This window comes from Chaetodon trifascialis, chromosome 20 (assembly GCF_039877785.1).
Source record: "Chaetodon trifascialis isolate fChaTrf1 chromosome 20, fChaTrf1.hap1, whole genome shotgun sequence".
Classification (NCBI taxonomy): domain Eukaryota; kingdom Metazoa; phylum Chordata; class Actinopteri; order Chaetodontiformes; family Chaetodontidae; genus Chaetodon; species Chaetodon trifascialis.
The window spans coordinates 17,155,669-17,169,890 of record NC_092075.1 but is presented as its reverse complement, the minus strand read 5'-3'; the positions used below and the strand labels follow the sequence as shown (position 1 = coordinate 17,169,890).

Genomic DNA, 14,222 nt, shown 5'->3' with positions numbered 1-14,222 from the left:
AGACAGCCAGGCCTCAACCAAGGAGTAAAACAAAGTGACTGTCCTGAACACCTCAGTTGGCAAAATTAGAGAAAAACTGGCTCTCAGAATATATCTAGAGTACATATTTACTTTGCATGGAGATTAATTGAGATTGATGGATTGAATGAGATTGAGCTAATCTCATTGTCTGAAGCTTGAAAAAACTCTGTAGCTCACTCCTCTTCAGCTCAGGGCTGCATTCATCACTGCTTGCATAAAACACCCAAATCTCTTCACTGAGCTGTTGGTGGTCATGTTGCATTGTGGGGAATGTAGGCGCCGGGTTTGGACACTGAAAATGAGGGCGTGGAATAAAAAAGACAGTATCTGTGTTTCTGCTGCATCCATCACAACGCTGAAAAAAATGCATGTGACTAAACACACTTGAAGAACACACCACGTGTCGTGTGCCGGCCTGGCTGCTGGGCAGTACAAACTGTATGAAGCAGAGGGTGCAGCATGTACCGAATAAAGAAATTCCACCTGCTCCTGCTTGTGCATGCGAAGATTTATTTCATTCTGCATCTGTGGCCACTCAGCTGATTAGCAGGCGCCCTGAAAGATGAAGAACATTTCAAAAGCATGAAGTAATATTTCAAAAAGCTGAGCTGTGCAGAGCAGCGTGGTGCCTGTATGCAGGGTGGGGCTCCGACTGGGAGCCTGTGCAGAGCAGCAGTTGTTGGGGCCGGAGCTGCTGGCCGGGCAGCAGCTCGAACAGAGCCGCCTTTGTTAGCCGGGGACGCCGGAGTCCTTGTGACCAGAGCTGCCACTCCCTTTTTTGGACAGATGACCCGGGGTGACTCGAGAGAGGGACGGGGGGGCGAGGGGCTCTGGGTGGGAGGATGTGGAGGTGGCAGAACATCCCCGCTCCTCCTCCCCCGGCGCAGAAAGAAGGGGCACAGCAGGCATGGATGATTGATTACACATTCTGTGCTCCGATTGGTCCCCTCGCATGTCGTTGCTGTGACAGCTCGGCCACATGAGGAGGACAGAGGGGTGTGTCTGGAGGCGGGCTCCTGTCCTCATTGTTGCTACAGTGAATACTTCCCCTCATTTTGTTGTTCCAGCAGCAGTGCTGCCTGAAATGAAGCAGCAGAAAGAGGAGCAGTGATGAAGGCTGCTCTCCTCTCTGAACAAGAGCAGTCTGTTCTTCTGTCTGAGACTGTTTTGCATCCAGACATTCATTAGTTCCATATAATCGTCCCAGCCACCACGCACATTTACATTCTTATGCTGAAGAGTTGTACAGCTTAATAGCAGCAGTTATTAACTACTAAAGGCTTATATAACAAACAATTGTGTAGGACTCCACACCACCAGTAATCATGAGGAACAAACACCAAAACAAATAAAAATTGATTGATTCATTTTGGATTAATGGGGTTAAGGTTAATTTCATTCTATTACCATTTTCTTTATTTATTTCTTAAGAAAATAAAATGGTAAACAGGTCATTTGTACTGATATTTTGAACAAACGGTTGAAATGCCAGACCCCTCCTCACATCCGAACCCCAGATTTTTTCCTCCCTGTCCTCTCTCTCCATCATCTTTCTTTCTATCAGTCTCTCCATCTGTTCCTCTTATTCCTGCCTCACATTCTGATCAGCGTCACTGATAAAACATCCACACCCAGACCTGGTCCTGATCCCAGCACCACAGCTCTGCTCTCTCTGTCATCACCTGTTTCCCCTCCATCCATGTATTAAGAGTGTGTTTACACATATCTGTGTGTGTGTGTGGAGATGAAGAAAGCCAGTATCGGCTGAAAGACGTTGCACAGCCATGTGTTCCTTATCAGGCTGCATCCTAAAAAGGCCAAGCGGAGGCTGCTGTGTACGCTCGGCCGTTTCAGAGTATTTATTTTTTGTTGCTTTTATGTGACATTTCCCGAAATGTCTTTCATCAAATACACTTAATCCTGCATCCAGTCGAGCCAAATCGGATACTCGCCCTCATAAGCGTATTTTTATAGGCGTCCATAAAACCCGGAGCGGTCTTCACGTGTTCAGATGTGCGGCGTCTGGCTCCCACAGTTTAGCTGACATTTGATGCGGTTAAATGCAGATAAATGCGCAGCGACTAATCTTCTTCATTGCTTTCCAGAGTGACCGTCTCCTGATCAAAGGAGGGAAGATCGTGAACGATGACCAGTCCTTCTGTGCTGACATCTACATGGAGGATGGAGTCATCAAGTGAGTGTGTTGGTTCCTCTTCAAGCTGCTCATGGATTCCCTCTCTCTTTTTTAACACAGCACAAAAAATACAAAAAAGGGGTAATAGTCAAACTGGAATAGACTGTCTGTACACACGACATTGAAACTGGAGTTTATTTCAGAATTGGGAAAACAATCTCACGCCAAGGTCTCTTTAGTATCCGTTCTGGAGCTTTCGATGGTGTCACACGCTCATCCTCAGCAGCTGGAGTTTGCCCAGCTGTCACAGGAGGAGGAGGAGATGTTTAACTTTCCATTTTTTGGAGCGCTTTCAGGGCGTTCTCGTCCATGTTGGCTTAATAAATGGACCTCGAGGTGAGATGTTTTGAGATGTTTGTTCCCTACTGTTCTCTACTGAGTGAAGAATAAACCTCTCAACACTGCTGGTAATTACTTCAAACAAAACACCGCAAACAGACCAACCCAATGACACAGCAGACAGAGAGTCTACAGGCTGAAAAGGTGTAGACTGAAGAGCTTATTGCAGCAACCCTTTATATACTTCACAATCCACTTGGCAGCCAGAGCAACATCAGACAAAAAAATACAATTGTTTTGTAATGTATCAAATTCTTCTCTTTAGACAAATTGGGGAAAATCTCATTGTGCCCGGTGGGGTGAAAACCATCGACGCCCACGGCCGCATGTTGATGCCGGGCGGCATCGACGTGCACACACGTTTCCAGATGCCCGATCGAGGTATGACGTCCGCCGACGACTTCTACCAGGGCACCAAGGCGGCGCTGGCCGGAGGCACCACCATGATCAGTAAGTCCTTCCTCGGTCCTTTGTGTCCTATCTGCAGGCGAATCAGAGCTTGTGTGTCTTCCCCCTGCTGTGACTCGTCATTCACTGATTGACTTTAATTGAAAATATCTTGATGAGAGCAGCAAGGGTGCCAGGCCTGTTCACGACCGAGCCAAGATATAAAACCATCCATCTGCTGAAGAGTGCGAGCCAGAAGTCCCTTTGCTCCCCTCTGGACGCGCAGACGCTGCAGATTTGGCGCTGTTAGTTTACACAAAGCGTATGGATGCTTCTCATTCTTGCAGGTCTATTTTCGTTTGCATCATGTTTCAGGTAAATTTCAGACCTGGTTTTTGCTGTGTGTGGTCAACTTATTCTCCCTGAGTTTGTTTAGGCTTCCTCTTACAGTCCAAAGTCATGCCGGTCTTAAATTATTTCCCAAATACAGGAATATCAGCATTAGCGTACAACTTAGCATGTTAGCGTGTTGATCGGTGACCTGTTGATGGTGTGTTTCTCTCTTCTGCCACTTTCAGTTCATCTTCCATGCTGTGTTTTTGCTGTCTTGCTGCTGGTTCATGCTATAATTGGGAGGGTTGGGTTCTGATTGTCAGATCTGTTTTGGATCCAGTTTCAAGCTGGTAGAATATCCAGATTCAGTTATTTACGAGTTAGATTTGGAGAAACTGAACATTTGTTTCTAGATATTATGTGTATCTTCTCAGTCCTCAGACCTAGCACTGGCTTTATTTCATTTGCATGTTATTCAGAAGAGATGCAGCGGTGTAAAGATAACATGAGGTGATTTAATGTAAAAAGAAAACAGCTAAACAAAGCTCCTCTCTTACACTGACCCTCAGCAGCCGAACTCTCCTCCCACTCGCAGCAGAACTAACACTCCCAGACGACTCGTGTGTCGTCGTCACCCCGGGATAAACGCTGACCGCTGCAGGGTCACACAGGTCTGCAACCGGGACGTTAAGCGTAATGGAATGTGGAATGTCAGTGGGAGTGCACATCACAAGTGCACAGATGTGATCGCACCAAAAATGGAAAGTGACAGAGACAGCGTGAAATGCAATTCTGTGAGGCCAGACAGAGACATGAAGCAATAGAGTTTGAATTTGAAACAGATTTGGAACCTCAGATGAATGAGTTTCAGATCTGCTTGGGATTAAAGTGCATGTTCCGTGTGGTCAGAAACTGATCTGGATCCAGTCTAGATATGGCAGAAGTCAGACGTGGGCTGGCAGTCTGAACACAGACTGGGTCACTGATCACTGAAGATTCACACTGAGGTATTCAGGAGCCCTGACCACGCATATTACAACATGAAATGGTTGTGAAAACTTTAAGTCAAGCAAAAATGGATTTCCTGGTTTCAGCTTCACAAATATGCTCATTTATTAATGAGAATCTTTGAGCTCCTGACTAGACAAAATAAGCAATATGAAGACGTCATGTTGAGCTCTGGGGAATTTTCATCTAACATTTTACAGAATAATAATTTTAAATCAATTGTTTGAAAAAATTTCCTGCAGATGAACAGAAAGAAAAATGATTTTCAGCCCTGATGTGATGCACATGTTCTCCTGACTGCACTGAAGGACCCCTGGATCTGCTGCGTCCTCCACATCAGTGCATGTGGGCCATTATATTCACGCATACTGCTCTGAAAACATCTTGACAGCATATACGCTCCAGTTTGCCGCTGTGTGGTGGAGACCATGAGCAGATAATGGTTTGTATAGAGGCAGGATTTGTGCATCTGGTACCTTTCAAAGACCAATATGCTCCAGAAGTGGTCACTTCAGACAAACCTATTTGGTGCCGCATGTGAGCTCCAGTCGTTCTCAGTCAGTGTGTTTGTGTCTGACTGTCTGTGTGTGTGTGTGTGTGTGTGTGTGTGTGTGTGTGTGTGTGTGTGTGTGTGTGTGTGTGTGTGTGTGTGTGTGTGTGTGTGTGTGTGTGTGTGTGTGTGTGTGTGTGTGTGGGTGTCCAGTTGACCACGTGGTCCCCGAGCCTGGCCTCAGCCTCATCTCGTCCTTCGAGCAGTGGCGTGAGTGGGCCGACAGCAAGTCCTGCTGCGACTACTCGCTGCACATCGACATCACGGAGTGGCACAAGGGCATCCAGGAGGAGATGGAGACGCTCGTGAAGGATCATGGTACGAGCACGTAGGCCCGTCACGATACAGCGTCCCAGAAATGATTGCGATAAAAAGCATTATTGCCCTTTTATGCCGCTGATATGATGATGATGTAATAGCATAATGATGAAAATACACCCTTTGAGAGAGCAAAGAACTTTTGATTCTTAAGAACACTGGATATAAAAAAATATCCTAAATGAATAAAATATGAATAAAATAAAACCACCAAAGATTAAACATTTGGCACAGTGCTAAGTTATAAAGACTCTTTCATTCCTTAACACAAAGCTTTTTCACCCGAATGTGCTCTCCTCTCTCATTCCCACACCCGAGCTTTTGAGTGCTGGAATTATACAGGGAACACCTATTAGCCTCAATTAGCACATTATCTTAAGCTGGTTTGGACGTCAGGTCAGAAGCAGCACGACCAGAAATGACATCAAAGTGTGAGGCAGCGTAGGGTCTTTTCTGTTTATCCAGGTTAGGTGCTGTGAAAGAATATTTCAAGCTGCTAAAAGCAACTTTGGTAGGTAAAGTTTCCAAAGATTGCAACTCCCAGGCAAGTAACCTGATGACAGTAAACTGCACAACGGAGGAGCAAGACTATGAGCTCTGCTACGTGCCTCAAGAAGCCGCAATGTTCAGGACACCCAACAATACTAATAGCACCTTACATCTTAGTTATTGGGGCCTGAATGCTTCACTGTTGCAGCCCCACTTCATCTCTGTACAGCTTTCAAACTGTGTTTCCAGATCTTTGTTTTACCACATCTTACTTGTAATCTGGATGTATTTTACAGTTTGTCTGTTGTCTCTCACCATCCTTTTTTCCTGTTTCTCTCCCTTTCCCTTGTGGCTTTCACACTGTACCATCTTGCATTTCCAGGTGTCAACTCCTTCCTCGTCTACCTGGCTTATAAGGATATTTTCCAGCTTACTGACGCTCAGGTGGGCCTTCTTCTCTTCTCCTCTCACTTCATTCTTTGTCAAGCCGTGCGTTGCCGACACAGAAGACGGCATTGTTAGAGAAGGTAAATGCTATGTGGTCAAAATCAAATCAAATGAAGAAAGAAATATGATCTCTTAAATTCTCCTTTTGCAATTTGGCTGCGACCTGGAGGGAGTCTGGCGTATCGCGGCACTGCATTCTGCTGTTAACAATGACTGACGGGCCAGATGCAGCTTCTCCTACACTAAATCTAATTAAGCTGGAATTATCCTTCGACACGAAGCTTGCTGCTGCACATAGATCCAAATGGAATCTGCACAAATTGCAGTCAGCCTAATGGTCATCAGTGTTACGCGAGATATGAGACCTGACAGCGCTCAAATGAATCCACAGGCGAAGATGATGCGGCTTGCTGTAGAGGACATAGTGGGATTAGCCAGAATAAGAACTGAATCATAACTTGTTGCCTTCATCCAGACAGAACTCAGCAAAAGGAGCAACAAAAATAACTTAGTTTATGTATTTCAGTCTGCCAAGATGTTCAGCACTATGCTTGAATCTGTTACTTCTGGCAACATTTCTGTCCAGTGGCATTAAGCAATAACTAGAGATTGGTAGCCTACAATATCATGGAAGCCATACTGTATCACAGCCTTGATTTTCTCATTGCATGCTGGGAGCGTGTTTGTCTTGGCGACGCGTCGTTTCGCGCTGATTAGCCGTGTGTTTCTCTTGGGAGACCGAACGCGTAATGAAAGCCACAAGTGTCTGTGTGACTCATGGTTCGAATAATTAATCCTGCTTGAAAGCTGTTTTCAAACAGAGCAGTGCTGGTCTTTGCACCTGTGTGAGGAATGCTCGCAGCCCGGTGCAGCCAGAGTTTATCGCTTTCTCTCCCATGTCAAACTTCGATGGCTCTTTATTGTTGCATGTTTGGCAGCCGGGCGGTGATGACTCATTCAACACGCCGGTTCTCCTTCAGTCCGCGAAGCTGCCGCGTTCCTTAATAAACAATCGGAGTGTGGGAGACTCCCATACTGTGTGAAAGTCAGCCTCCCTGTTCCACTGCACAAAAATATTCAGTCAGTGAGGTTATGATTATTGTCTGGCTGATTGTATATCAACATGTCAGTGTAATTAGAGAATTAGCTTATATACAGAAGGTCTGGATGTGTCTCTAGTGTCCATTATTATATACTGATAGTGGAAAAAGAACATATTTTTATTCATAAGTGATTACCTTTAGGCTAATTTGTGCCAAACCCTCCCTGACTTCAACCTGAAAAAACTTTAATGACAAGATTAATGACATTTTAAAATCTGTTATTAATGGAAATTATGAGCACCACAAATGATTTCCTCCTCGAGAGTGTTGCAATAACTTTTATCATAACCACTGTCTCTCTGAGGCTGTAGAGAAGCTATGAGCTAAATGCTAACATGCTGATGTTAAGCAGGAGTGATGCTCACCTTGTTCGCTGTCTTAGTTTTGTCTGTCAGCATGCTAACGTTTGTTAATTAGCACTAAACCGCAAGTGCAGAGCCAAGGGAAGACGAATGTAAGATATTCTGTATTTTTTCTTCAGAAAAAGTGTTGAAACAGCCAAGAATCATACTCTGATGTCATCTGCAATCTTAGCTAGACTAAATATTGGCCTTTATTTAGCCTTATCGTACATCACTGATACAAAACATGTCAGAAATCAAAAGAAAACTCTGTCATGGACATGCAGTAAAGGCCAGAATTCAACATCTCTGCTGAGTGGAAAACATTGCATTGTGCCACACATATCATCACTGTGTCTTCCTCTTTGCTGTAGGTGTACGAGGTGTTCAGTGTGATCCGCGACCTGGGAGCCATCGCCCAGGTGCACGCTGAGAACGGAGACATCGTCGCTGAGGTACGACGGTTCACTCCACGAGAGCTGGATTCTGACACGAGTAGACATGATTTTCTGATGGATGTTGGCCTTAAAATTGGCATCAAAAGGAAAATAAAGCCCTAAGCTTCGAGCATTTCAAGGCAAACATGCGTGCACATGACTCAACATCTCACATTTCCACTGGTTTGTTTGTGTGTGTGTTTGTGCTTGATGGTGTGTATTTAGGAGCAGCGCAGGATCCTGGAGCAGGGGATCACTGGGCCCGAGGGACACGTGTTGAGCCGTCCTGAGGAGGTACAGTAAGACAGACTTAAGTTTGGGGAGTGAGCAGTTACTTCATCTCAGTGTTGTTTTTGCAATTCCTTTTCCTGCAAAGAGGATTTGACCTTTCCAGCCTTCACAGCTGTTGGTGTTATGTTGTTTGACAGTTTTACTGTCAAGCCGTGGGTGTCTCACTGCCTTGGAAAATACTTTAACATCCTTTGCAAACTCACCTTCATAAGTCTAATGGGAATTTTCCTGTTAAGAATCCCAGAGTCGTTACAGAGAAGAGCACTTTTCACTTTACATGAATCATTGTTGTTACTCATGAACATCCAGATGTGGCAAAACTGAATATTGAGCTGAGAAAATTAGCTTTCTTTTTAGCCTTTGGAGGCATTTGATCACTGGACTCATTTCAAATATTCAGAGGATGCAAATTTTTCATATACCGAGGGGAATGATCCCCTGTCCCCCGCAGCATGCTAATCAGTAGTCGAGTAATCAAATCTTGATTGTATTGGATTGATTATTTGGGAAAAAAAAACAAAACAAAAACACAAAAAAGGAAGTATGACCCAAAAGGAATCACAGAGAAAATGAAGAATCCACAGTGCTCTTTCTTCTTGGAACATTTTGTTAGTGTTTGTCACAATCCTGCCATCTCTTTTAGAAACGAGTTGCCAAGGTTCTCTTAAGTGTTTTACCTTATCTTTGTTGCTATGGGTAGAAAACAGATTCTCAGGAAATAAATGCACCAATTTAACATTTTGGGAAATATCCTTCTTGGCTTCCTTACCGAGAGAAGATTGACCCTCACTTGTCTGCACAGTAAATATGAACCTACAGCCACTAGCTTAGCTTAACACAAAGACTGGAATCGGGGGGAAGAGCTCGTCCGGCTCTGTCTAAAGTTAACAAAAATCCACCTGCCAGCACCCCTAAAGCTCAGTAATTGACACCTTATATAATGCTTTTTCAGTTTGTTCTACATAAATGAATGTGTTTCCCACTGTTTCCTGTCTTAATGCTAAGCTAAGATAACCGTACAGATGAGAGTGGTATTAATCTCCTCACTTAATTCTTGGCAAGAAAGCAAATAAGCACATATGCTTCTGTGATTCTCAGTGACTGTGGACAAAGACAGAGGGTCAAACTAATGTTGAAAACCTCTCTCTTCTTCAGGTGGAGGCAGAAGCCGTAAACCGCTCTGTGACTGTGGCCAATCAGACCAACTGTCCTCTATATGTCACCAAGGTAATGAGCAAGAGCGCTGCCGATGTCATCGCTCAAGCCAGGAAGAAGGGTGAGACTCATTGTCTACTTCACTAACATTGACATAAATGCTAAATTTGCACCATCATATTTGGGTTTTAGACTGCTTACTTGGAATTACTTTCAGTGCACCGTTCCAAACATTGACACACATGATACAAACTCCAGGAGCGTAGTGTCTGGTGTTATAATGGGACTGGACTTTCAGGCACTGTGGTCTACGGAGAGCCAATCACTGCGAGCCTGGGAACAGACGGCTCCCACTATTGGAGCAAGAACTGGGCCAAAGCAGCTGCCTACGTCACCTCTCCTCCCCTGAGCCCCGACCCAACCACACCAGACTATCTCACCTCCCTGCTGTCCTGGTAAGAGGATGAGCCAATCATTCAAACTGGACATACAGTGAAATGTTGGACTGTTACAAATTAATTTTCTGTACAATGAACACAATGTCCCTTCTGTCCTCTTTCTGTACCTTGACCATCTGTGGTCAAGTGGTGACCTGCAGGTGACAGGAAGTGCACATTGTCCCTTCAACACTGCCCAGCGTGCTGTGGGCAAAGACGACTTCAGCTTGATTCCTGAAGGCGTCAATGGCACTGAGGAAAGGATGTCTATCATCTGGGACAAGTGTGTGGTGCGTATATTCTATTATATGTACATAAATTAAGAAAAAATCCCCTCTCACCCCCCTTCTCGAGCCCTCTACCAGATGGTTAGGGAGTTTGAGGGTTCTGCGCAGTATCTTAGCTGGTCCTAGGACTGTGCTCTTCTGGACAGCGACCTCAGATGTTTTTCCTGGAATCTGTTGAAGCCTCTCTCCCAGTTTGTGGGTCACTGCCCCCAGTGCTCCGATTACCACTGGTCCCACTGTTGCCTTTACTCCGTACATCTTCTCTAGCTCCTCTTTCAGCCCATTGTGTTCCTTCTTCTTGATGTTGCTGTTGCTTGGGATCGCTGCATTGATCACTACTGCCTTCTGGTAGTAGGACGATGACTGGTTGGTTAGCCACCACCATCTTGCCAGTCTGGATCTGGAGGTCCTCCAGGATCTTGGCTCGGTCATTCTCCACCACTTTAGGAGTTGTCTCCCATTTCGACCTTGGGCCTTCCAGTTCACACAGTACAGATGTTCCTGTACACTATGGCTGCCTCTTGGTTATGGTGCTCCATGTAGGCTTTCCTGCGAGCATCTTACACACCGTTACTATGTGCTGAACTGTTTCAGGAGCACCTTTGCACAGCCTGCACCCGGGGTCCTGCCTGGTGTGGTAGACCCCTGCCTCTATTGATCTTGTACTGAGGGCCTGTCCTTGTGCAGCCATGATTGGTGCTTCTGTGCTGTCTTTCAGTCTGGCCTTTTCAAACCACTGGTAGGATTTCTTGATATCAGCCACTTCTATCTGGTGGTGGTACATGCCGTGAAGGGGCTTGTCCCTCCATGAATGTCAGTCCTCCTAGGACAGTTCCCCTTGTACTGTTCTCACTCTCAGCTCTGATTCATTTCAGGTGACGGGAAAGATGGACGAAAACCAGTTTGTGGCAGTGACCAGCACCAATGCTGCCAAGATCTTCAACCTGTACCCCCGCAAGGGTCGTATCGCCGTGGGTTCAGACGCTGACCTGGTGCTGTGGGACCCAGACCTAACGAAGATTATCTCTGCCAAGAGCCACAACTCGGTATGAACTTCACTCCATAAGAGTGAGGCCTCTCAATGTCAAGTGTTAAAGTTACCAGGTGTATCCTTTCTATGTGATTGCAAACTCAGACATTTTCAAATTCTAAGCATAGTGGCTGTAAGGTTCTGTTAAAGGCTGCTCAGGTTACTAGTGTTGTGAATGCAAACAGTGATTTGTGATCTGAGCTCTAAGAATGTGTGAATAGCTGAAATGAAAATGATAATGACATCATTCAGCACCTTTCATGCAGAGAAGGAGCTGAAAGAGCCTCACAAAACAGGATTTAAATGAGGAAAGAAGGTTCAGCAGAATACTAAATGATTAACAACAAGAACGCATAAAATGTTTTCGATCAGTCAACAGTCATGGAAATACAGTGAAGAAATGTCCATCCTATCAAATCCTTTCTATCTATAACTGAGTCCTAAAAATGTTATTCTTTGTGTAACAAGTGAAACAATTTAATAATTAGAAACTGCTAATCTTTAACAAGGCCTTCCTAGAAATCACTGTCTTGGAAGAGGTAAGAAACAGGTTGATTGTTGAGCAAAAATCAGCAAAAAAAATGCAACTTAATTTTACAGAATTCTAGAAACAAGTTGATTTACAATAGAAATGAGACCCCGATGAATAACAGCCCCAGACCATGAGACACAAAACGTATGTGAACGGGGCGTCCACATTCTTTTCCCATGTAATGTAAACATAGAAGCCACAAAGGCAACATTATTCAGAATGAAGTACATCTGAGATTCATACAAAAAGCATCTATTGTGTGGTAATGATTCATAATAAGAATGCAGTTATTGTAATTGATAACAGCCAGAGCAACTAGTTTATTAGTCCACTTTCTGCTGTTTGACTCTGACTGTTGAACAGGGTGTGGGCCTCACACAGCGTCAGGGGAGTGATGTCATCCTTAAAATCTGCCAGAGAACTGGAACACATCGTTTCTGATTGTTAGCAGGCAGATTGCTGTGTATGTGTGTGTGTGTGAGTGTGTGTGTGTAAGTGAAAGAAATACAGTCTATTGCCATATATGTTCTTGGAATCTGTTCGTCATGTTCTTTGGTTTCTTTTTATTCCGCTTAGTCAGAAAATGACCAGCTTGCGCTCATGGGAGAAACTGCTCATTTAGAGTGAGAGTGTGTGTGTGTGTGTGTGTGTGTGTGTGTGTGTGTGTGTGTGTGTGTGTTTGTGTGTGTGTGTGTGTGTGTGTGTGTGTGTGTGTGTGTGTGTCACAGTATAGCCCGGCCTAATGGTGATCTCATTTCAAGCTCTCAGAGTCCACCAGATTGCCATGACCTCAGACTTAGCTCCGGTAGCTTTTAGGAGAGAGCAGTCATCCAGCTTCCAAATTCGTCACACAGCAACCTCTCCACCCTCCACACACACACACACACACACACACACACACCCAAACACCCGCACCACCCATACGACCCCCGCTTCCTCCTCTGGCCTCAGAACTGAGGCCTCTGTGCCACATCAGCTGGTACTCCTCAACGATTAGCTTTGCTTTCTTTATTAGCATTAGAAGCCAGAGCGAACGCTTTAACTCAAGTTAAATCACTTAAGCTCCTTTCACAAGTGTGCTTTAATCCATAAACACTATGGCAATTTCACATGGTGGCATGATGTGTGAACACAAACTGGAAGTCCATCAGCGTCACTCAGATAAAGCCTGAGTGGGATTTTCATAAATCGCTGAACTGAAGCAGCAACATTCCCAGATACAACATTTGCTGCAGGGAGGTTACATAAACCTTATAACGGCAGGAGAAGGTGAATCACTGCAACACTGCTTCGAAGGTATTATTGGGATGATTTATTATATCTGCGTTTGTGTTATGAGAAACGAGCAGCTGTAATAAACCACCACAGCAGCTCAGCTGTCGGCTGTCAGGGCGCCAGCCTGCCTCAAATCTAAAAAAAACCCTGAAAATCACTTCTATCTTTAACACATGCCACATCTGTAGCACCATGTCATGGATAACGTTGCAAAATGCGCAAAGAATCCAAAAAGTGCTGCTGTCGGTTTGATTATCAAAGTCTCTTATTCGCTTCAAATATGGATGTATTCCACGTTATCTGCTTCAGGATAACCAAGCTTATTTGTAGATAAGCACTCGTAATAGTAGAATATTAATAGTTTACAAAAACATCCTAACAGTACAAAACAGAGGAAGTCTTTAGATCCTCATAATAACACCGCATAATGAGGGGTTACAACCAAGAATGACAGCTCACTTAGCTGGTAAGAAGCAGAGCTATTCACATGTTGAGGTACGCCAATGAGTTCAGGAGTAAGCCTCTATGAAGCAGTACCCCTCTGGGACTGAAAAGGCAGAATGAGAGCATTTTGGCCTGTGTAACATCCATAATTTAGGCAGTCTGTGAGAGTATTCAGAACACTGCTGTGCTGTGTTGCCCTCCTTTTCCAACTCATTGCTCTTATCCAGCAGCACAGCCACCCATGATGACTATAGATCTATAGTTAGCTATGTGCATTTGTTTTTGTATGTATTTGTGGATGTTTGACTTGAAACATTATTTACAGACTGTTGTACTTTCTTTCATGTACTTTCCCATCATTGCTCTCCTCCTCTACAGACTGTGGAGTACAATATCTTTGAAGGCACGGAGGTGCGTGGCGGGCCTCTGGTGGTGATCAGCCAGGGCAAGATCGTCTTGGAGGAAGGGAACCTTCACACCACCGAGGGCTCGGGACGCTATGTTGCCCGAAAACCTTTCCCTGACTACGTCTACAAGAGGATAAAAGCTCGCAGCAGGGTACGGTGCTGCTTTTCAAACCTTGTTTCTCGAGGCTGTGGTTGTTGTTTGAGGGAGGGGCGGGCACAGAGTCAGACAGACATACATTTTAGCAATTTTTATAATGACTGATGATTGTTTTGTGGAAACTGGAGGGGTGGCGCAGCTTGTTACAGACTGACCCAGGACGTGCCTGCAGCCCTCTTAGAGGATGGAATATTTCCCGGTTTCTTTTCACTGGAGTGACTGTTCTGTCTGTTTCCCTCA

The 14,222-nt window shown here is 44.8% G+C and overlaps 2 protein-coding genes across 4 annotated transcripts in view; one reads left to right on the top strand and one right to left on the bottom strand.

The window, feature by feature from the left end:
- barhl1b (BarH-like homeobox 1b) overlaps positions 1-14,222 on the bottom strand; it is a 336,897-nt gene that overhangs the window by 118,218 nt on the left and 204,457 nt on the right. The window lies entirely within an intron of this gene.
- The window catches only part of dpysl2b (dihydropyrimidinase like 2b), a 28,852-nt gene that overhangs the window by 9,591 nt on the left and 5,039 nt on the right, over positions 1-14,222 (top strand). For all 3 annotated transcript variants that reach the window (XM_070988295.1, XM_070988294.1, XM_070988296.1), the window contains 11 exons: positions 2,127-2,215; positions 2,820-3,004; positions 4,986-5,150; positions 6,022-6,083; positions 7,905-7,985; positions 8,193-8,261; positions 9,414-9,534; positions 9,712-9,868; positions 9,999-10,140; positions 11,013-11,183; positions 13,797-13,976. In XM_070988295.1, coding sequence (XP_070844396.1) covers positions 2,127-2,215; positions 2,820-3,004; positions 4,986-5,150; positions 6,022-6,083; positions 7,905-7,985; positions 8,193-8,261; positions 9,414-9,534; positions 9,712-9,868; positions 9,999-10,140; positions 11,013-11,183; positions 13,797-13,976 — 1,422 coding nt within the window. The remainder of the gene's footprint in view (positions 1-2,126; positions 2,216-2,819; positions 3,005-4,985; positions 5,151-6,021; positions 6,084-7,904; positions 7,986-8,192; positions 8,262-9,413; positions 9,535-9,711; positions 9,869-9,998; positions 10,141-11,012; positions 11,184-13,796; positions 13,977-14,222) is intronic.